The 19,586-nt window shown below is 41.5% G+C and overlaps 1 protein-coding gene across 3 annotated transcripts in view; it reads right to left on the minus strand.

Annotated features, from left to right (window-relative positions):
- The window catches only part of zdhhc11 (zinc finger DHHC-type containing 11), a 78,071-nt gene that overhangs the window by 22,820 nt on the left and 35,665 nt on the right, over positions 1-19,586 (minus strand). For all 3 annotated transcript variants that reach the window (XM_039737365.1, XM_039737364.1, XM_039737363.1), the window contains exons 2-4: positions 14,132-14,353; positions 3,217-3,395; positions 600-701 (exon numbers count right to left, since the gene is read on the minus strand). In XM_039737365.1, the coding sequence (XP_039593299.1) occupies positions 600-701; positions 3,217-3,395; positions 14,132-14,353 (503 nt within the window). The remainder of the gene's footprint in view (positions 1-599; positions 702-3,216; positions 3,396-14,131; positions 14,354-19,586) is intronic.

Raw genomic sequence — 19,586 nt, forward strand, 5'->3', positions numbered from 1 at the left:
TCATTATTTGCAGAATTATGGTATTTGCCATAATTCTCGCGATATTAACAAAAATTCATTTGAAGGTTCCCCTAGAGTCCCTCTTTCTCTTGCACGATTCGTCTCAAAAAACGAATCAGCACATCATCATTTCATAACAGGCTTAAATTTCGAGTTTAGTATTTTTCCATCCAGCCGTTTTAGCACTAGACCATCCTCAAGGAACTGTGACACACAGACACACACCCATCATTGAGATATCGATGTTTTCGGTACCAGGGGACCCTAAAACATCAAGATCCGTCAAAAACTGGAGATTAAAATTTTTGACAAATTTAAATCTTTCGCTCCTCTCTCATAGACAATAGGTTATGGGCGGGTGGGGGGAGGTGAGCACAAAGCAAAAATACTGTTGATAAATTCAATCTCATTAGATTACTGGGGTAGTTGACTATAAAACTACCAATGATCAACGGGTTTACCTGTAGTGCTGCATATTGTCCAACTGTAAGGAAAGAAGTACTGACCCGGAAGTATCAGAGAGACTGATGAGCGATGTCTTTCAAATCAACATTTCAGCAGAAACAGTAGGTTAAAATAAATAAAGAAGCCAGCCTTACCAGTAGTTTCTTCCACCAACACAGTTGTTCAGCCATTTGCAGTGATGGTCAAAGTCAGAGATGCACTTATTGCAGCTGCTGCAGTGTTTTGCCTTTTGCCCACTGAAAGAAATCGAGCAACAGACATTAAATCTGAGCAGAACAACTGGAAAGTGCTCTCTTACTATGTTAGTTGCTTTCTTTAAGGACATTCAAATATCTTATTGTATTGTTTCACTTTTTGCGAAAAGACAATAATTCAATACCAGCAAAGACAGGTCAATGTGATAGAGCTTCACACAGAGCAGCATTTAAAGTTGGAAGGAGCTCTGTCCTTCTCCTCACCAGACTCCAGCCATCGAATGGAGGGAGGCGGCCCCTCTTATACCCACCCAGATATGCTCCAAGTGCCTCCCAATGAGCGACTGCCAGCACTCCCTAGTGTGGTGGAAGTGCCGGCTGTGCACCCGGAAGCACTCCGGCTGTCCCTGATCTTCTTCCCCCAGGAAGTGCTGAGGGCCAGGACTCCTCAGGCATCTGGGTGCCCCCTGTTGGTAACCACTGGCCCCTATAGGGTTGAGCTTCTAAGCTCTGTTTCCGTGGTTCTCAAAGCCACCTGGGCGGTCACCCCCTCGTGGTCTGGAGGAGGCGTAAGCCCTCCTGCAGTCCTTCTGGGTACCACCCCCAGCCACTTGCCACAGCACACAGACACACACACACACACACCACCCTGTGACCCATTGGATTAAGCAAATTTAGGAACCTTGTTTTCAAAACACACACATACAGTATATATATATATATATATATATATATATATATATATATATATATATATATATATATATATATATATATATATATATATATATATACAGTAATATGAAAAAGTTTACTCTACTTTCAAAAAAAAAGGTAACAGTGATATGTCTTTCATTTCCTAGGAACATCTGAGTACTGGGGCGTTTTCCGAACAAAGATTTTAGTGAAGTAGTATTTAGTTGTATGAAATTAAATCAAATGTGAAAAACTGGCTGTGCAAAAATTTGGGTACCCTTGTCATTTTGCTGATTTGAATGCATGTAACTGCTCAATACTGATTACTTGCAACACTAAATTGGTTGGATTAGCTCGTTAAGCCTTGAACGTCATAGACAGGTGTGTCCAATCATGAGAAAAGGTATTTAAGGTGGTCAATTGCAAGTTGTGCGTCCCTTTGACTCTCCTCTAAAGAGTGACAGCATGGGATCCTCAAAGCAACTCTCAAAAGATCTGAAAGCAAACATTGTTCAGTGTCATGGTTTAGGGGAAGGCTACAAAAAGCTATCTCACTGTCAGTCTCAACTGTAAGGAATATAATCAGGAAATGGAAGGCCACAGGCACAATTGCTGTTAATCTGAGATCTGGCAGGCCAAGAAAAATACAGGAGCGGCATATGCACAGGATTATGAGAATGGTTACAGACAACCCACAGATCACTACCAAAGACCTGCAAGAACATCTTGCTGCAGATGGTGTATCTGGACATCATTCTACAATTCAGCTTATTTGCACAAAGAACATCTGTATGGCAGGGTGATGAGAAAGAAGCCCTTTCTGCACTCACGCCACAAACAGAGTCGCTTGTTGTAGGCAAATGCTCATTTAGAGAAACCAGATTCATTCTGGAACAAAGTGCTTTGGACTGATGAGACAAAAATTTAGTTATTTGGTCATAACAAAAAGCGTTTTGCATGGCGGAAGAACAACACCGCATTCCAAAAAAAACACCTGCTATCTACTGTCAAATTTGGTGAAAGTTCCATCATGCTGTTGGGCTGTGTGGCTAGTTCAGGGACTGGGACCCTTGTTAAAGTCGAGGGTCAAATGAATTCAACCCAATATCAACAAATTCTTCAGGATAATGTTCAAGCATCAGTCACAAAGTTGAAGTTACGCAGGGGTTGGATATTCCAACAAGAAAATGACCCAAAACACAGTTTGAAATCTACAAAGGCATTCAAACAGAGGGAGAAGTACAATGTTCTGGAATGGCCGTCACAGTCTCCTGACTTGAATATCATCATAAATCTATGGGATGATTTCAAGCAGGCTGTCCATGCTTGGCAGCCATCAAATTTACTGAACTGGAGAGATAGTGTATGGAAGAATGGTCACAAATACCTCCATCCAGAATCCAGACACTCATCAAAGGATATAGGAGGGGTCTAGAGGCTGTTATACCTGTCCAGGCAAGTAGGAGATGGAAGTGGAAATGGGAAACATTTGACTGGAGGAGTACCAGTGCAGTGAGGGGGGGAGAGAGAGAGAGAGAGAGAGAGAGAAGGAAGAAGAAACACTGTTTAATTGTTATACAAGGTATTTGTGAAATAAAACCTCTTTTATCTGAACCCAGGACTGTGTTTGTATGTTCATGCTTGGGATTTGGGGCTCTGTGGCACCCCTTAGCCTTCATTATATTTTTATATATATATATATATATATATATATATATATATATATATAGATATATAGATAGATAGATAGATAGATAGATAGATAGATAGATAGATAGATAGATAGATAGATAGATAGATAGATAGATACATGCAGAGTGTTTCTTCCCAAAGTAAAGAAGTAAAGAACAGAACTACTTACACATCAACTTCACACAAGTAGCAGTGCAGATTCTGAATTGCATGTGGATGCTTGGTCCGGTCTAAAGCTGGCAAAGGGCTATTATAGTTGTGCTTGGCACGTACGTTGAAGTCGGCTGGATCAACAGAGACTGCCACCAAATGTGCCACGAGATGTACAATAAAAGCTGTTCCAAAGATCTAGAGAAACTTTAGTTAAGGAGCCTTGCTGAATTTGAGTAAGGAGCCCTCTTATGACTTGTGGCAGGAAACATAAGTTACACTTGCATACACAATGCCAACTTCTGCTCATTTTCTGAATTCACCTTATATGTGTCACACATTGTTGGAGCTTATATAGAGGCAATGGTTACAGGCTGAAGATTATACTTGGATGCAACATCAGATATACTGATGTACACGCCATCACTCACACTGGATTAACTTATTGCATGCAATAAAACTAATAGCAAACAAACACCATGTCTACTGTGGAATGAAATGAAGAAGAACATGCAAATTTCACATTGGTACAATCCTGTTATGTTACAAAATTTTTGTACACTTCTTTTTTATTAATGATTTATTCCCATTACTTTTTTGAGATGCTGAATCTGATTTTTGCATGTATTTGTATTCTATAAATTGTTTTCAGTTATTTTGAAAATATTTTACATCTCTTCATCTGCATTCTATTTTTCACTAGGTGCTGCAGTTTTGTGTCACAGTGATCATGGCAACACATTGATTACTACGGTGCGCACTTCCAGAAGTTTCTTGGTTGTCATCAGTGTGTTGCTATAAGATTCACCATGTTGAACACGTCACTCTCCGAGTTTGTGAATATTTCAAGAAAAATCTACCTTTGTGCCTGACTTTTGCTTTCATTTCTTGACTTGGGCATTGACATTGGAGATGACTGGTTTTTGGTTTTTACTTTTTGCATGCTTATGTTTCCCCTCCTGGTCATCCCCTTTTTCTCTCAAGACTAATAAATCCCTGCAAGAAAATGAACTGGTTTCAAATCCACCCACAATGTGATCATACCAATATACTGTATATCCACATACATCACATCACTCAAAGAAAGCAGACAAGTTGACACACTTGAGCAATCGTACGTGAAGGAAACCAAAACCAAAACTGAAGAAAAGGTCGGCAATACAACCCTCAAAACAGAAGTACCAGTAGCAGTAGATGGTCAAAAATACTGAATAACTGATATAAAGTTAGGAGAGAATGGTGGGAAATGAGGATGGCTAAAACATGAGCTGGAAAACAGAAGGTCTGGGAGGAAGAAAAAGGATGGAGTTGGTGCAAGTGTGTAGATTTAAAAAAGACAAAAAGAAGGAGAGAGAAATTAAAAATATAAGGTGGAAAATTGAATTTTGGTTTATGAGGATATTGAGGAGGGTAAAAAAATGAAAGAACGTTAAAAAGGAGAACAGAGTACTAAGATATAAAGAAGGAAACAAAACATTAAAGGAAACTTATAAATAGCTGAAGACATTTAAAGTGAATGGCATTATATAAGGTTTTAGTCAAAATTAAAAAAATTAAAAGAAGTAAAACATCAAAAGGACTGACCACCGATATTATAGCAAATCAGCAAATAAAATGCATTTCAGGTTTCCCAAAGAATATTATAAAGGGAATGGGAGACTATCTCATATAATACGGAATTGAATTATTAATTTAATTCAAGAAAATGAAAAGAAGTCAGAAGTAAGGAGCTAAATACAAGTTAATCTCATTTGTCAAGATTATAAAATGTTGTGAAGGACGGTGGGTGGGTTGATTAATCGTAATCTGCCAAGTACGATGACAGAGAGAGTAAGGGGAGTGACAGCTTCTGTCCATCGATACGTTACATGAAGGTCAAGCAATGGAGCCTACCGGTTTGAAAGTTGGATATGAAAAATATTGACAAGCTAGTGTTAGAAGAGGAGCATTTCCTAACCAGCTTTTCCTCAACAGATCAAAGTAACATACAAGTACAAAAGAGCAGAAAGCAGAGTGAGTGTTAATAAACCAACATGTAAAACAAAAAAGTGGAGTCAGACAAGTGCACTGCACTGTGCACTGTAGGTGTTACTGTTGGTACTTTCATTTTGTTGTGCGGATGCAATAGCAAATATTACACAAAGAAACGAGAAAATGTTCACTAGTCTTAGTGTGGGTAACAAGACAAGGCCTTGGGTTATTTAGATAAAATTACAGTCTGTAGCCATGCGGTAAAAAGCAGAAAAAGCATGCAGTAAGATTTTGTCAAGCCTAAGGAAGAAATTAAAAGAAAGCAAATATAAAAGTGAAAATGGAGAAATCTGATGAACAAATAAGGGAGGCAATGTTTGTTTATTTTTTTTTAGGGGGGGGATCAAGTTGAACGGAGAGAAATTGTACAGACTTCGAGAAGAAAACACAAAGGAGAGAGGGTTATGGATATGGAGACTTTAAAGAGTGTCAGGTAAACCTAAATAAAAGGACAAGCGTCTGTGTGTCTGTGTATGTGTATGCGTATGCATTTGGTTGCTATCTCTCTGTCATAGCAAACATCTGTAGCAATAAATTAGGAGTTATAAAAAAATGAATATTATATGAAAACAAAACTAAAAATCAACCTCTGTCACCTGTCCACAGGTACCATGTCCTGTCACACTCTGCATTATGAGACCAATGCAGGGTTTACAAGTGTACATCTCAAATGCCATTTCCCCAGAAACGTCAAAGCGACCAGGCAGCGGATACAAAGCCAGCCACACACTGACAGGAAGAGATGCGTCACCTTTCAGTGCTTCATGCTCTTCCTCTCTCACTTTCACTGTCAAAGATAAAGACAGAAAATATACTCTGTACCCAAACTGTCAACTCATTTTTCGATGCCAGGTGATGAAAGAATAAATAACATTCTTCACATCATGTATATATTGAGAAATCAAGGAGAATTTTCGTGTTGTCCTCATATCCACATGAGTTCTTCTCTAGGTACTTTGCATAGCCCCCACACATCACTAAGACATGCAGCCAACATCAATTTGAGACTTTAAACTGAGTGACCGTGGGTGAATGTCTGAGTGTGCCTTGTGATGAACTGCTATCCCAACCACAGATGGTCACTGTCTTATGTCAGATACTCTCAGGATCAGCTCCATCCTCCAAGTGATCCTGAACTTAATAAAGTATGCTTAATAATGAATATTTTCAAACTTTGTGTGCAATGATAAAAGTGTCCTCCCATCAGCCCCAGCACACTCCTGTTGCCTATTGAGAATTGCAGTTCCTGCATTGGGTTGCACTTCCAATAAGGTTGCAAATGAGATGATAATGTATGTGAAAAATGTATTTATGCATATTAAATATTCTAACCAAAGAGAGACAGAGGACCAAAAAATGAAAGATGAGATAGTCAAAGATGGGCTGAGGTCAAAACCAGGAGTAAGAAATATCCTCATTCAAAGCATAAAACACATTCAATTTTCAGAGTCAAAAAATGAGAGCAAAGATTTGAAACCAGGAAATTGCTAATTTTTCACTAAGAAATGGTTTGTTAGCCGTCAAGTTCAGATATCCAATGAATGAATGGAGTGACCTGTACACCAGTGGGGGCTTTGCAGTCTTGTAGCCTCAGAACCCCTGCAGATTTTGGTTTTGTTTTTCTCCAGCCCTCTTTTTTATGTCCTCCTGGCCATCAGACATTACTTTATTCCTTGCTACTTAGTATTGCCTAATCTTATTTTTATATTTTTCTTTCTTCATCTTGTAAAGTACTTTGAGCTACATCATTTGTATGAAAATGTGCTATAAAAATAAATGTTGTTGTTATACTGTTGCTTTTTTGACATCACTAATGAGTGTGTCCCAACAATTTTGGGACGGGTTTCCTTGGAAATGGTGAAACGCAAAATATTTAGAACAGTTGTGCCTGTGACTGAAACAAAAAAGCGTAAGGTAACCAGATATTTAACTTTGTATGCAGGTAAAAAAAGAACATAATAGAACTCAGATTCTCTCTACTTCAAAACCCTATAATACAAACGCTCAATGGCGAACAAATGAGACACAACCCATATAAGAGGTGATGCATACGTCAGACATCAACAGAAGACACCTCAGTATGAACATCACCCTACAAAATGCTGTGTCATGTGCAATGGGCTTTGTAGAGTGACAAGGAGCAGTGGTGTGCCATGTGCGTTTGGTATTTTTCTATCAAAAATGGGTTGCATGACAGACCTGGCCATGACAAAAGGCACAATGTACAGGAAGTTGCCAACTTTGTGGGTGTGTCAAAGTGCACCATCCAAAGGGTCTTCCCGCAGTGGCGTACATCATCACCTGCAGACAGTTAGTGCAGGCCTACAACAAGCCATTTTTGAATGAATACTCAGAAGAGAATACCATGCTATGGATATCTGGAGCTGAGTACCACAGAAGAACCCCTTGCCAACAATTGCTCACAAAGCTGCACGGTTACAGTTGATACCAGGAAACACGTTATCTGGTCTGATGAGTCTTATTTTGACCACTCTGGCCAAACTGCGAGATTGTGCACTGGAAGAGTGGATTAAAATTGATGTTGCCTAACATCTGGAACCCAGTGGAGACAGAATTGCAGCTGTTCTTCAGTCTTACAGAGGAGTTAGGTGTTATTAGATAAGATTTAGCCAGAGGTGAACTTTTTTTTTTTCTCCGGTTATACAACAGTTCTGAATAATCGCTAGAATAAAAACAAATAAATTATAAATATCAGAGGTTTCAACACATTTCCTCCTGGGTCTAAAGTGTAAATTTCAATGGTAATGAAACTGCATAGTTTCATGATTTCACTTTTTTTTGGCAAAGCAAACTTCTGAGGTTTTGTTGCAAATTCAGTTTTGATGAAACAACTGACTCATCATTAAGGCCCACGATTTACCGCGGCAAGAAATCGTTAATTCCGCGGCATGTTTTTTTAAATTCCGCGGCGTACCGCGGCGAGGCAAAGGCAGTACCAGACCTCCATAAGACTAATTCGTAACCCATGCAAAATAAATGCAATTTTTCTTATTCTTAATCCTTAATAATAATCAACCATAATTCGTAATACTAATCAAATAGGTATATCAAAGCGTTCACATCTGCACATTTTAATCCACAGATTTGCTTTAGGCAAACGATGCTGAAACATATGTAGGCATAATATTATTTTCAACAAACTATCGAATAACGTTTCTGAAGTTATTGTTTATTTATTGTTGAAGAAAACGGCACTGTAAGCTCGTAGGTTTTCTTGTAACAGAGAATATCGCAGTGGTGACAACACCGATCCATATTTTGAGAACGAACGTTCCACTTCAATTCAATGTAGACTTTAGCAACGCAATGTAGACTTTAGCAAGGGCTGCTAAGCGAGGCAGTCTGTTCTCTAAGGCACGCCAAATTACTTCACGAGATGCGACCCCTCTTCTGCCATCCGCCAGTATAAACTTGACCGAAGTGGACTCTGTCAGTTCGTCCTCCGAGGTCTTAATCTTTTGCCACATACTGAGGCGCATGAGGGTAAACGTGCTCCCTGTATCCACTATGGCTTCTCCCCATAAGCCTCTCAGCTGAACTGGAACCACCAGAAGGGAAGGTTGACCAAACACAGTTGCTAGCTGACCATCTATTGGCTCTTTCTTCTGGTATTTATTACCGGTATTGGTTGATTCCCCCGGTTTTGTTTTTGACGGCCTAAACCCTCTTTTAGCCGCCCAGTCTCGTTCCACCATGGATCCCAGTTTGACGAGATCATCCACCGTCCTCACCATGCCCTTACTTCTAGGGTTGGACTCCATTATGGCTGCACAGATGACCATTTGCCCTTCTCGAGGAGAGTATAGCTTGCCTGGGGGTGGGGTGTTCCAGTTTGGAAGAAAAGGATCGGAAGAGCTTGGCCAACCCATCTCCCAGTTTTATTTAGCGGTGGCAGAGGTCCTGGACAAGGCCATGGACCCACTTATAATTAATCAACCGGAAGAGGTACGTCCATTGTTAGGTAGATGGCCATCAGTATGGACAGACCAATTGGGGACTACTCAGATTGTCTCCCATGTTATTTATACAACTGGCGAGTTGCCCATTAAACATCGGGTTTATAGAGCCTCTCCCCAAAAACTTCAAATTATTAGGGAAAGAGCTGGCTAAGATGCTGCAGGCTGGCATAATTGAGCCATCGTCTTCTCCATGGGCTTCGCCAGTGGTGTTGGTTCGGAAAGGGATGGATCACATCGGTTCTGTGTGGACTACCGAGCCCTAAACGCTAAAACCCGAGTGGATGCTTATCCTATGCCCCTAGTCCATGACATTCTGGAATCGCTCCATGGGGCAACAGTATTTTCCACCTTGGATCTATGCTCCGGGTATTGGCAGGTACGGATGGGTGAAGACAGCGTACAGAAGACGGCAGTGATAACTCCGGAGGGTTTGTACCAATTTCGGGTTATGCCCTTTGGGTTGGTCAATGCCGGAGCTACATTCCAGAGGTTAATGGAACAAGTCCTGAAGGGGCTACTGCGGAAAATTTGTTTTGTATATATAGACGACATCATTGTATTCTCACCAACAAAAGATCAACACTTGCTGGATTTAGAAACAGTGTTTCGTCGTCTCCATCAAGCCAACCTGACCTTGCACTTAAAGAAGTGCCATCTGATGCGATCCCAATTGACCTTCCTTGGCCATGTGGTTTCAGCAAGAGGAGTGGAGGTGGATCCCGAAAAGACCATCGCCATACGGGACTATCCAACCCCTACCAACGTGAAAGATCTGCAGAGGTTTTGGGGATGATAGGGTGGTATCATAAATTTATACCAAACATGGCAGACAGGGCAGCTCCTTTGCATCACCTCACCAAGAAGGGAGCCCCGTGGAAATGGTCACCCGAATGCCAGGAGGCAGTAGACAGGCTGAAGACCGCTCTGCAGGAGCCGCCCATCTTGGCACAGCCGGATCCACAACTACAGTTTCGGGTAAATACTGACGCAAGTAATGTGGGACTGGGGGCGGTGCTTACACAGTGTCATACCAGTGGGGAGCATGTCATTGCCTATGCCTCAAGGAAATTAAGGGGACCTGAGCTTAACTACTCAGCCAGTGAAAAGGAATGTTTGGCTGTAATTTGGGCTGTGGAGAAGTGGCGGCACTATTTAGAGGGGACAGTATTCAGCGTTTATACTGATCATAATGCTTTGACCTGGGCTTTCAAGTGCTCAAAAACTTCTTCCAGGCTTACGAGATGGGTGCTTCGGCTCCAAGAATTCAAATTCCAGGTTTACTACCGGAAGGGTCATGGCAATATAGTACCAGATGCGTTGTCTTGGATTCCTGAAGAGTCCCAAGAGGTACTGGTGGCTGTGGTCAAACCCTCTGTGTCTGAACTGCCCCTAGACTTGCAGGTAATCGCTCGAGCTCAAACAACTTGTTCTGTTTGTCAGGGGTGCAGGGAAGGTTCAGGGAGTAGATCTGGGCATATCAGATATGAAGAACTTCAAGGGGTGCTGTATCGAGTGATCCCTCGAGACTTGGAGGCCACAAGTATCAGCTAGTGGTTCCCCAAGAGCTAACTTCCAATTTCTCCAATACTTCCATGACAGTCCTTTTGGGGTCACCTGGGAAGACCAAGACCTTATTACGGATCCTGGAGGTAGCCTGGTGGCCCACCATTCGTAAGGATGTCTGGTACCATGTTAAAAACTGTCAGATATGTCAACAGTATAAGATTCCTCCAGGAAAACCGGCTGGTTTATGCCAATCCACAGTGGTGAAGGAACCAGGAGAAATGGTGGGAGTGGATTTGATGGGTCCTTTCCCTAGGTCCAAGAATAAAAAGACTGTATTATTAGTAGTGGTGGATTATTATTCCAAATGGGTGGAACTGTTTGCTTTGGCTAATGCAAAAGCAGGGAAGATATGCTCCATTCTTAGGGAAGACATCTTCACTCGGTGGGGTGTACCAAAATACATGGTGTCTGACAGAGGACCACAGTTTACCTGTGGTTTGATGGAAAACTTATGTTCCAGATGGGGGGTGATGAAAAAATTGACAACAGCCTATCATCCCCAAACGAACATGACTGAACGGGTAAACAAAACCCTTAAAACTATGATTGCATCATATGTGGGGAAGAACCATCAAGACTGGGACCGCTGGTTGCCGGAGCTTCGATTTGCGCTCAATACTGCAGTACACGAAGTTACCGGAGAGACCCCTGCTCTATTGGCTGTTGGTAGGCAGATCAAGGGACCCTGGAGCGTCTCATTAAAGCCCCACACCCTAATTCAGTGTCTTATCTGACGATACATCAGCTAGTCACCTTAAAGAAGCAAGTGGAGAGTCGTGTGGCAAAGGCCAAAGCCAGGCAAGCCAGATCTTACAATAAACGTAGGAAAGAGGCCCACTACGATGTAGGGGATCTGGTCTGGATTAGGTCTCACCCACAATCCTCTAGAATAGATCCGTTTGCTTCCAAGCTTGCGCCAAAATATATTGGTCCTGGCTAAAATCTTCCTTAAAAGGCAAGGAGGCGCGTAGTTTAAGGAGAAGAGAGAAGAAAAAGAAAGGAAGCGAGGAGGGCGGAGGAAGAAGAAAGGTTGTTAAAAGAAGAAGCTGGGAAGGAGAACGGAATTTGTAAAAGAAGCACCTGGTAAAAGCACGGAAGGCTCCGAAGTTTACGGTTGGACGCAACAAAAAGGAGTGCGGGCTAACAGGAAAGCATCTTCGGAGTGCACGGCTTCAAGTATATTTTTGTTGAGGGTAGCGGCCATGGAAGGACGTTAACGCTCAGACTCCCGGGTGAGACGGATTTCATCTCTTAACGAAGGATCGTCCCCAAGCCGGTGAGATCGCTCCTTTTACTTATAAATCAGATTACTAGGCAACGGAACGGAGTTGTCTAGATTACTGGACTATTCACGGACTTCCCAGGCCGTGTGGCTAGACTCTTTAAATCAACCTTATATAAAAGGGAATGGGGAACATGTGGGGATTGTGACTCTGTGGGTATAATTTTATATTTGTATATATGGGTATATATGTGTATTGCTATAGATATCTATTTTGAATATAGGGGGGGTGTTGTTAAAAGGATATATCTTTGGTGCTTTTCTGGGCTTTCTTTCTTGCTGTCTGTCTGTATAGTATATAAGGGTAAAAGGGGTTGGTCTATTACTGGGTGTATATTTTTTGGATAAGGAGTGACTTAAATGAAGGGTTATTACTGGTGTGCTTTATAATATATATATATATATATTTTAGTTAAACAATTGTTAGGTGTTTATTTCTTTTTTTTTTGGTATAAACAACTCCATCTGGGGAACATCAAAGTTGGGGCTAAGGTTCTGTCGGTGCTCGGACATTATAATAATAATTTCCTATTAGAAGGAGTTTTTTGTGTGTGTCGGACTCCTCAACCATCAATTAGGGGAGTTCGCTACACTATGTCCAGATAAGCTTGTCATTCATCTGCTGCAGGCTGCAGCCATCATTGTTGGCACTGATTGTGCATGATCAGCAAAATTCTTCGATAAGAGTGGTATCTGTCGTGGATCAAATATCCTCACAGATCTGAATAGGTCTACTGCTGATTGTTTGGTTCCCACAAAATATTCTTCAAGTTTAGCAGCGTTGTGCTTTGCATCTTCACAGCTGCTGGTTGCAATTGGAAATCCGGACGATTTCAGGCAAGACAGTAAGTCAGACGCTTTGTTGTAGACATCGACAGCCATTGAATGACTGTGCCTCAAAAGAAGTCAAAGTGTTCATAATTAGCTGGCAGTGAACAGATACAAATTCAAGTTCAGCTCTCAGCTCGTTAAGTTTATCAGTACTTTGCAGCAACGCCGACAGCTTCTTTAACTGGACTGTAGCTCCACTGTGGTACTACTACTGTTTCAGTAGTAACGAACGAGATATTAATGAGATGATGCAATAGGCTAAAGAAAGAACTTAAATAAGTAATCAAAACTAATCATACTAATATCAATATGCCTCAAATGGTGAGATTTCATTCAGATTTGGTGTTTTCCGCGGCAGTTAGGTTAATTCCGCGGCGTGGTGTTTTACCGCTGCAAAACCCTAAATTCCGCGGCGTGGCGTTAAATTCTGCGGGCCGCGGTAAATCGTGGGCCCTATTCATCACTAAAGTAAAAGTAGTAGAAGGCAGGGTGGTCCCCCAGTCTATGATCTTAGGACTGAGATTTTTTTTTTAATATAATGGATGCAGTTATTTGCTAAATGTGTGTACCAGCTTTGGAGTTAAGGATGAAATCCCTCTTCCTACCGGCTGAACTTGGGCACAAATATGAAATAGTATATCTGGAAATCACTCAATCTATGAACCTTGCTGACTTAAACCTTAACTAACAGACCAACCAACTACATCAGACAAATTATATAATAATGGTTGCGACTGGCAAAAGTAGCAGTAGTCAGTGGGATGTTTAGGAATCATCTGACATTAGGAACAAATCATAAAGAAGGAATCTGCATGGAGCAGGCCAGCTACTAGCTAAAGTTAAAGCATATTATGCTATCCTTGCCCCACTGATCATCTCTCACTGCCTACAAAAAAATGCTGATTTCACCAGGGGTTATAAATTTATATAATCTCAAGCAGGAAAGAAATGAATAAAACATCAATTACTCTTATTAGTGCCTACAGCCTGTATCAAAACCCAAAGCTAACACACTGCACAAAAGTGCAATCTCAAAAAGACTTCGTTCCTTAAAGGACCAGGTATCCTGTGTTTGAACAATCAAAGGTAATTCCCGAGAGTAGACGATTTTCTAAATCTACCCCCATCAACAATGTGACACTGAAGCAGTTTACTGTGAAGAGCAGACCTCAAACATTCAGTATGGTGCTGCTTCACTACAGCAAAATAGCTGACCCCACACTAATAATCAGAGAAAAGGATACACAATAACCAGCATACTTCCAGCTATAAGGAAGTAGAGGAATGAAAATCCCAAAGCCAACAACCACAAGGTAGATGTAGAAGAACCAAGCAATGAACTGGAAGGAATGTAGCGGGAAGGACCAGCCATTCACCCTGGATCTCTTTGGCGGTACAACTCGGTCAGGCCTGTTGCTTTCTGATTCAGGACGAGTCTGTCGTAGTTTTCGATCATAACAGTTCATCTGAAAAAGAGAAGAAGAAAGAATAAATCAAAGCAAATGAAAATATCCTGAGTGAACAATTGGGCCGCTGTCAGGGCCTTCTTAACAGCATTATAGGCCCCTGGGCAAAGTACAGCGCTGGGGCCCCGGTTTTGAGAGCAAAACAGAAACATACATAGATATCAAAAACATCGTGGACCCCTTTGCTTCTGTGACCCCTGGCCAGTGTCCATTGTGCCCTTTAATTAAGACGACCCTGGCCACTGTTCAATAATAAATTAATGGACAGATATCGTTAGATTATATTTGCGTAAATCAGACTGAAACTGCTACGTTTTTCTGTATGTTTAAACAAATTGGTGTCTTTGAGTGTATTCAATGCATACACTATTTGTGCAAAACTATGTGGACACCCATCTCCAACCAACTGAGTTCATGTGTTTCAGCCACACTCATTGTTAGCAGATTCATAAAATTAAAAACATAGCACTGCAATCTCTTTTGACAAACACTGGCAGTAGAATAGGTTGGATTGATAAGCTCAGTGACGTTAAACTCAGCGCATTCAATGGATGCCACCTTTGTCACAAGTAAGTACAGTACATGAAAATTTCTTCTCTGCTAGATCTACCCCGGTCAACTGTGAGTGCTATTATTGTGAAGTGGAAGCATCAAAAAGTCATAAAGTTATCCACCATGTAAACTTGCAGAGGAGAGCTGTAGATGAACCAAAATATAGAAACATAGTATTTAACAACTTATGTGCTCAAAGGCCAGTGAAAGAAATGTCCTAAAAGTAATTAATATCAGGGAAGACCTAATATAAGTTAAGATATTCGAAAAACGAGGGAGTGGGCACACAAAAGCCCAACGTCCCCCTTGCTTCAACCTCAACAACTTTGGTCCCACTGAGAGCGTCTGGCTAGAAGATCACAGTGCTCTTGTTTGCGTGTTAACGTGAAGGAGTTCCGAAAGGTAAAAGGGGACCATTCCTTTCAACATCTAAAAACAATTAAAAAGGTTCTGTGGCAAACCTGAAGCCAATGGAGTGAGGTCAGTATTGTTAAGATGTGTTCACGCTTGTGGGAGACCATCAATAGGCGAGCAGCAGCATTCTGGACTAGTTGCAGGCATCGAAACTATGCTTGATCAATACCTAAATACAGACAGTTGCAATTGTCTGAGCTTGATGAAAAAAAAGCATGGATGGCCTTTTCAAAATCATTAAAGGAAAGAAAGACCTTAACCTAAGTGAAAAGCCTCAGCTGGAAATAAAAATACATTTAACCACAGAGTTTACCTGTTTGTCAATTTTGAATTAGTTATCCAAAAATCACTCCTAAGTTCCTAACTGGAGATTTATGATGTATGGTAACAACATCAGCAACACTCAAAATTTCTGTGTTTCCAAATAGGACAATATCGTTTTTGGAATCAATAGGTTTAAGTAAGTTCAGTGCCATCTACGTTTTAATATCATTTAAACATGCATGGACAGACTATATTGTTTCACTTTGCTTTGATTTTAATGGTAGATAGATTTGAGTATTATCAACACAGCAATGAAATGAGAAGCAATAAATTCCTGATAATTGAGCCTAAAGACAGCATAGCATACATATCAAAAAGAGAACTATCCCAAGGATGGAGTACGAGGGGCTCAAAAGGATGAAAACTGCCTCTGAAACAACAGGAGCACAAGAGTTCTACACTGGGAACTTCATGAAATGGGTCTTCCTGGGCAAGAAGCTGCACATAATCCTAAGATCACTACACACAATGCCAGGCATTGGCTCTGGTGGTGTAAAACATGGTGCCATTGGAACAGTGGAAGCATGTTCTCTGGAATGATGAATCACACTTGACTACTAGGCAGTCTGATGGATGAATCTGGGTGTGGAGGATGCCAGGAGAACACTACCTTCCAGATGGCATAGTGCCTATCGTAAGATTTAGGGGAGGAGGGATAGTGGTCTGTGCAGTTTTTTAGGGTTTGGACCAGTGAAGGGTAAAGTTAATGCAACAGTATCAGTAAACACAGAAAAGAAGAAAGAGGTAAGGGAGGAGGAGAAGGAGGTCAGGAGCATGTGCTGATAGTCTTCTGCTGCACCCCACCCACCACACAATGAACCACCTGGGTTGGGACCCAAGTGCAGTGGGTGACAGTTTAGCACCACATTGGAACAATGTGAGGTTGTTTTTTTTATACAGTTGCTGGAGTGCCAATCCTGCCACCAACCCCCAAGTTTTCTCTGTAAGTTGGAGGACCAGCAAGCAAGTAAGAGAATGAGCAATGGATATCACACACTATTCAACAATGGATTCGTCTAATTTTGTTTTACCCCAAAACTCAGCTTTCTTATTAGACCTAGCTGGGCACAACTTGGTCAGGCAGGAACTGGCATGGTGAGAAAAAGACGCACAAATTGTCACCAACCTCAAGACACATCCTGCATTGTAGACTGCAAGAAAACCACATAAAATGTTTCAAGACATGCAAACTTACATAAAGAGAGCAGCATAGCAAGCGTCCTGCGACAGACTTCTGTTTTATGAAATCTGTTAGCAACAGGCACGCAAACAGATACATATCTAACCCTCACTCAGCCCTGCCAAAGTGCCGTGATCCCACTTTAAAGATAAAGGGGTGCTGTTGAACTAGGCCTGTCCTAATTGGCTACTTCCACACCATCCCATTTTTCCATAGGAAGTGACAAGCTACAGAGCGCTTGCCCACATACCGAGCGAATTGTGAAAGACCCAGCGCGCTTTTATATCCTTCCAAATAAAAAAAATGCATCTGAGTAGAAGTGGGGTGGCACAGTGGTAGCACTGCTACCTCGCAGTAAGGAGACCTGGGGTCGCTTCCCGGGTACTCCCTGCGTGGAGTTTGCATGTTCTCCCCATATTTACGTGGGTGTCCTCTGGGTGCTCTGGTTTCCTCCCACAGTCCAAAGACATGCATGTTAGGTATGTTGGCGATCCTAAATTGTCTCTAGTGTGTGCTTGGTGTGTGTCCTGCGGTGGGCTGGCGCCCTTCCCGGGATTTGTTCCTGCCTTGTGTCCTGTGCTGGCTGGGATTTGCTCCAGCAGACCCCTGTGACCCTGTGTTAGGATATAGCGGGTTGGATGATGACTGACTGAGTAGAAGTGTGTCTCTGATCTTCATGTTTGTTCTGTGAAACAATATTTACAGTATATATAATTAATATAGACTCGTTAGTAGTTTATCAATTTCTGAAATCTTGAAAAAAGTAATTAATCATAATAAAATGATGCTAATGATGATAAGTCTTCAGCTGAATTATCACAGCAAGACTAAGTGAAGTAAGCTTTCACAAGACACTGTTTAAACTCAACCAAAGCCAATTTTATTTTTATTAGACTGTGCCGCATGTGCTTGTGATCTTGTAGAACAGCCAGAAGGGTGTGGACAACTACTCGGCCAAGATAATCAGAACTGTGATAGCCAAGTTTGGAACCCCAGAGGTTTATTTTTTTCCAGAAACAGTGTGGACTCAAGCTTTTGTTTTCCTCTCTATCATCATTATCAACTTACAAGAAACGGCCTGTAAAAACTACTGACCTACTTCTCATATTTTAATGTTAAACAACATTGAATCAGAGGTGATTAAATTTGGCTTTTTTAATATTAAGTCAACAGAAAGAGACTCTTTAAATGTGAAAGTGAAAACAGATCAATACAAAATGATCAACTTTGCATAAATATAACACACAAAATAATTGATTTCCCCCCTTCAAGTCAGTATTTAGTAGTGTAGGAGGAGAACTGGCATCATGGATGAGGTGGAGAGAAATATGTTTCCTAGACGGTAGGCCAGTGCGACGACGCAGACTAATAAATCATTTTGTACCCGCCCGATATAAAATAATGGATGGACCAGCTGAAGCCAGGAGTCGGGAGCAGTTCAATCCACCATATGTCAGGTGGCAGTGGTTCTCACATGGGAACCCAGTCGGGGCACCCGCAAGGGTGCTTGGGATATGGAGTCCAGAAGTGCTGCCCTGTCAGGGTCCTTACGCTCCAAAAGAGGGGGCTGTTGTTGGAGGACCACTCTACCTTCACTATGACCCTGGAGGTGCTTCCCAGAAGACATGGCGTGGCCCTGGAAGCATTCGCGGGTCCAGCATAAAAGGAAACCCACAGCCACACAGGTACAAGTCAGAGTCGGGAGGCAGCGGGCAACACTCAACTGGGGGATGGAAGGAGGAAGATTAATTGGTTCATTGTGATTGGAATTATATTTGTTGCTGATTGCTGGAGGAGGTCTGCGGAAAGGTGCTTTAGAAGGAATAAAAATCCCATGTTTTATTCATATATTGTGTGTTGTATAGAGTGGTCCAGATCTTATTATGCAATTTTCATTATGCTATAACTTATTAAGTTTATTACATAGAAAATCACCCGAAAACTCCCGGACCATCGAGAAGTGTGCGAACTGATGACATGAAGAATCATCTTCATGCGGAACTGGAATCGTTCCTGCATAAATCAAAGTCATCCAGATGATCTGGATCTGCATAATTAGATCTGGACCACCCTGTATGAATGTGTCTGTGGTTTGGGGTTCTTATGGTTACAGTAGATACACCTTTGGCATCCATGACAGCCTGGAGTTTGTCTTTACAGGTCTCTATCAGCTTTGCACCTCTGGACAGTACATTTTCCTCCGTCATCTTTGCACATCTGCTCAAGTGCTGTGAGGGTGAATGGGGCTTGTGAGTGAACAGCTTTTCTCAAGTCCAGCCACAAATTCTCAACTTGATTGAGATCTGGACTCTGACTCTGACACTCCAGGGCTTTAACACTGTGGGTTTTTTAAACTATTGTAGTGTAGCTTTGTCTTTAAGCTTGGGGTCAATGTCTTCCTGGGGATTGAAACTTTTTCCAAGGTGCAGGTTTTTGTAGACTACAGTACATCTGGTTTTCCTCCAGGATTTCCTTTTATTTTGCTGCCCTTCCAGGGCCTGCTGCAGAGAAACATCCATACAGCATTAAGCTGCCAACACCCTGTTTCATGGAGGGGATGGAGTGTTTTTGATAATTTCAGGTGTTTATCCTGTTTGGCACAGTAAGCCTAAGGTTTGAGGCAGAATGACAATGTACACCTTATTTTTTTAATAATGGAAACCGTGATACTCTGCAAATGAGAAAAACTTTCAATACATTACCAACTCCAAAACATTGTTATATTTATTTTATAAATGAATTTTTATAAGGGCTTCTACTCAA

This window comes from Polypterus senegalus, chromosome 15 (genome assembly GCF_016835505.1).
Source record: "Polypterus senegalus isolate Bchr_013 chromosome 15, ASM1683550v1, whole genome shotgun sequence".
In the NCBI taxonomy this organism is placed as follows: Eukaryota; Metazoa; Chordata; class Cladistia; order Polypteriformes; family Polypteridae; genus Polypterus; species Polypterus senegalus.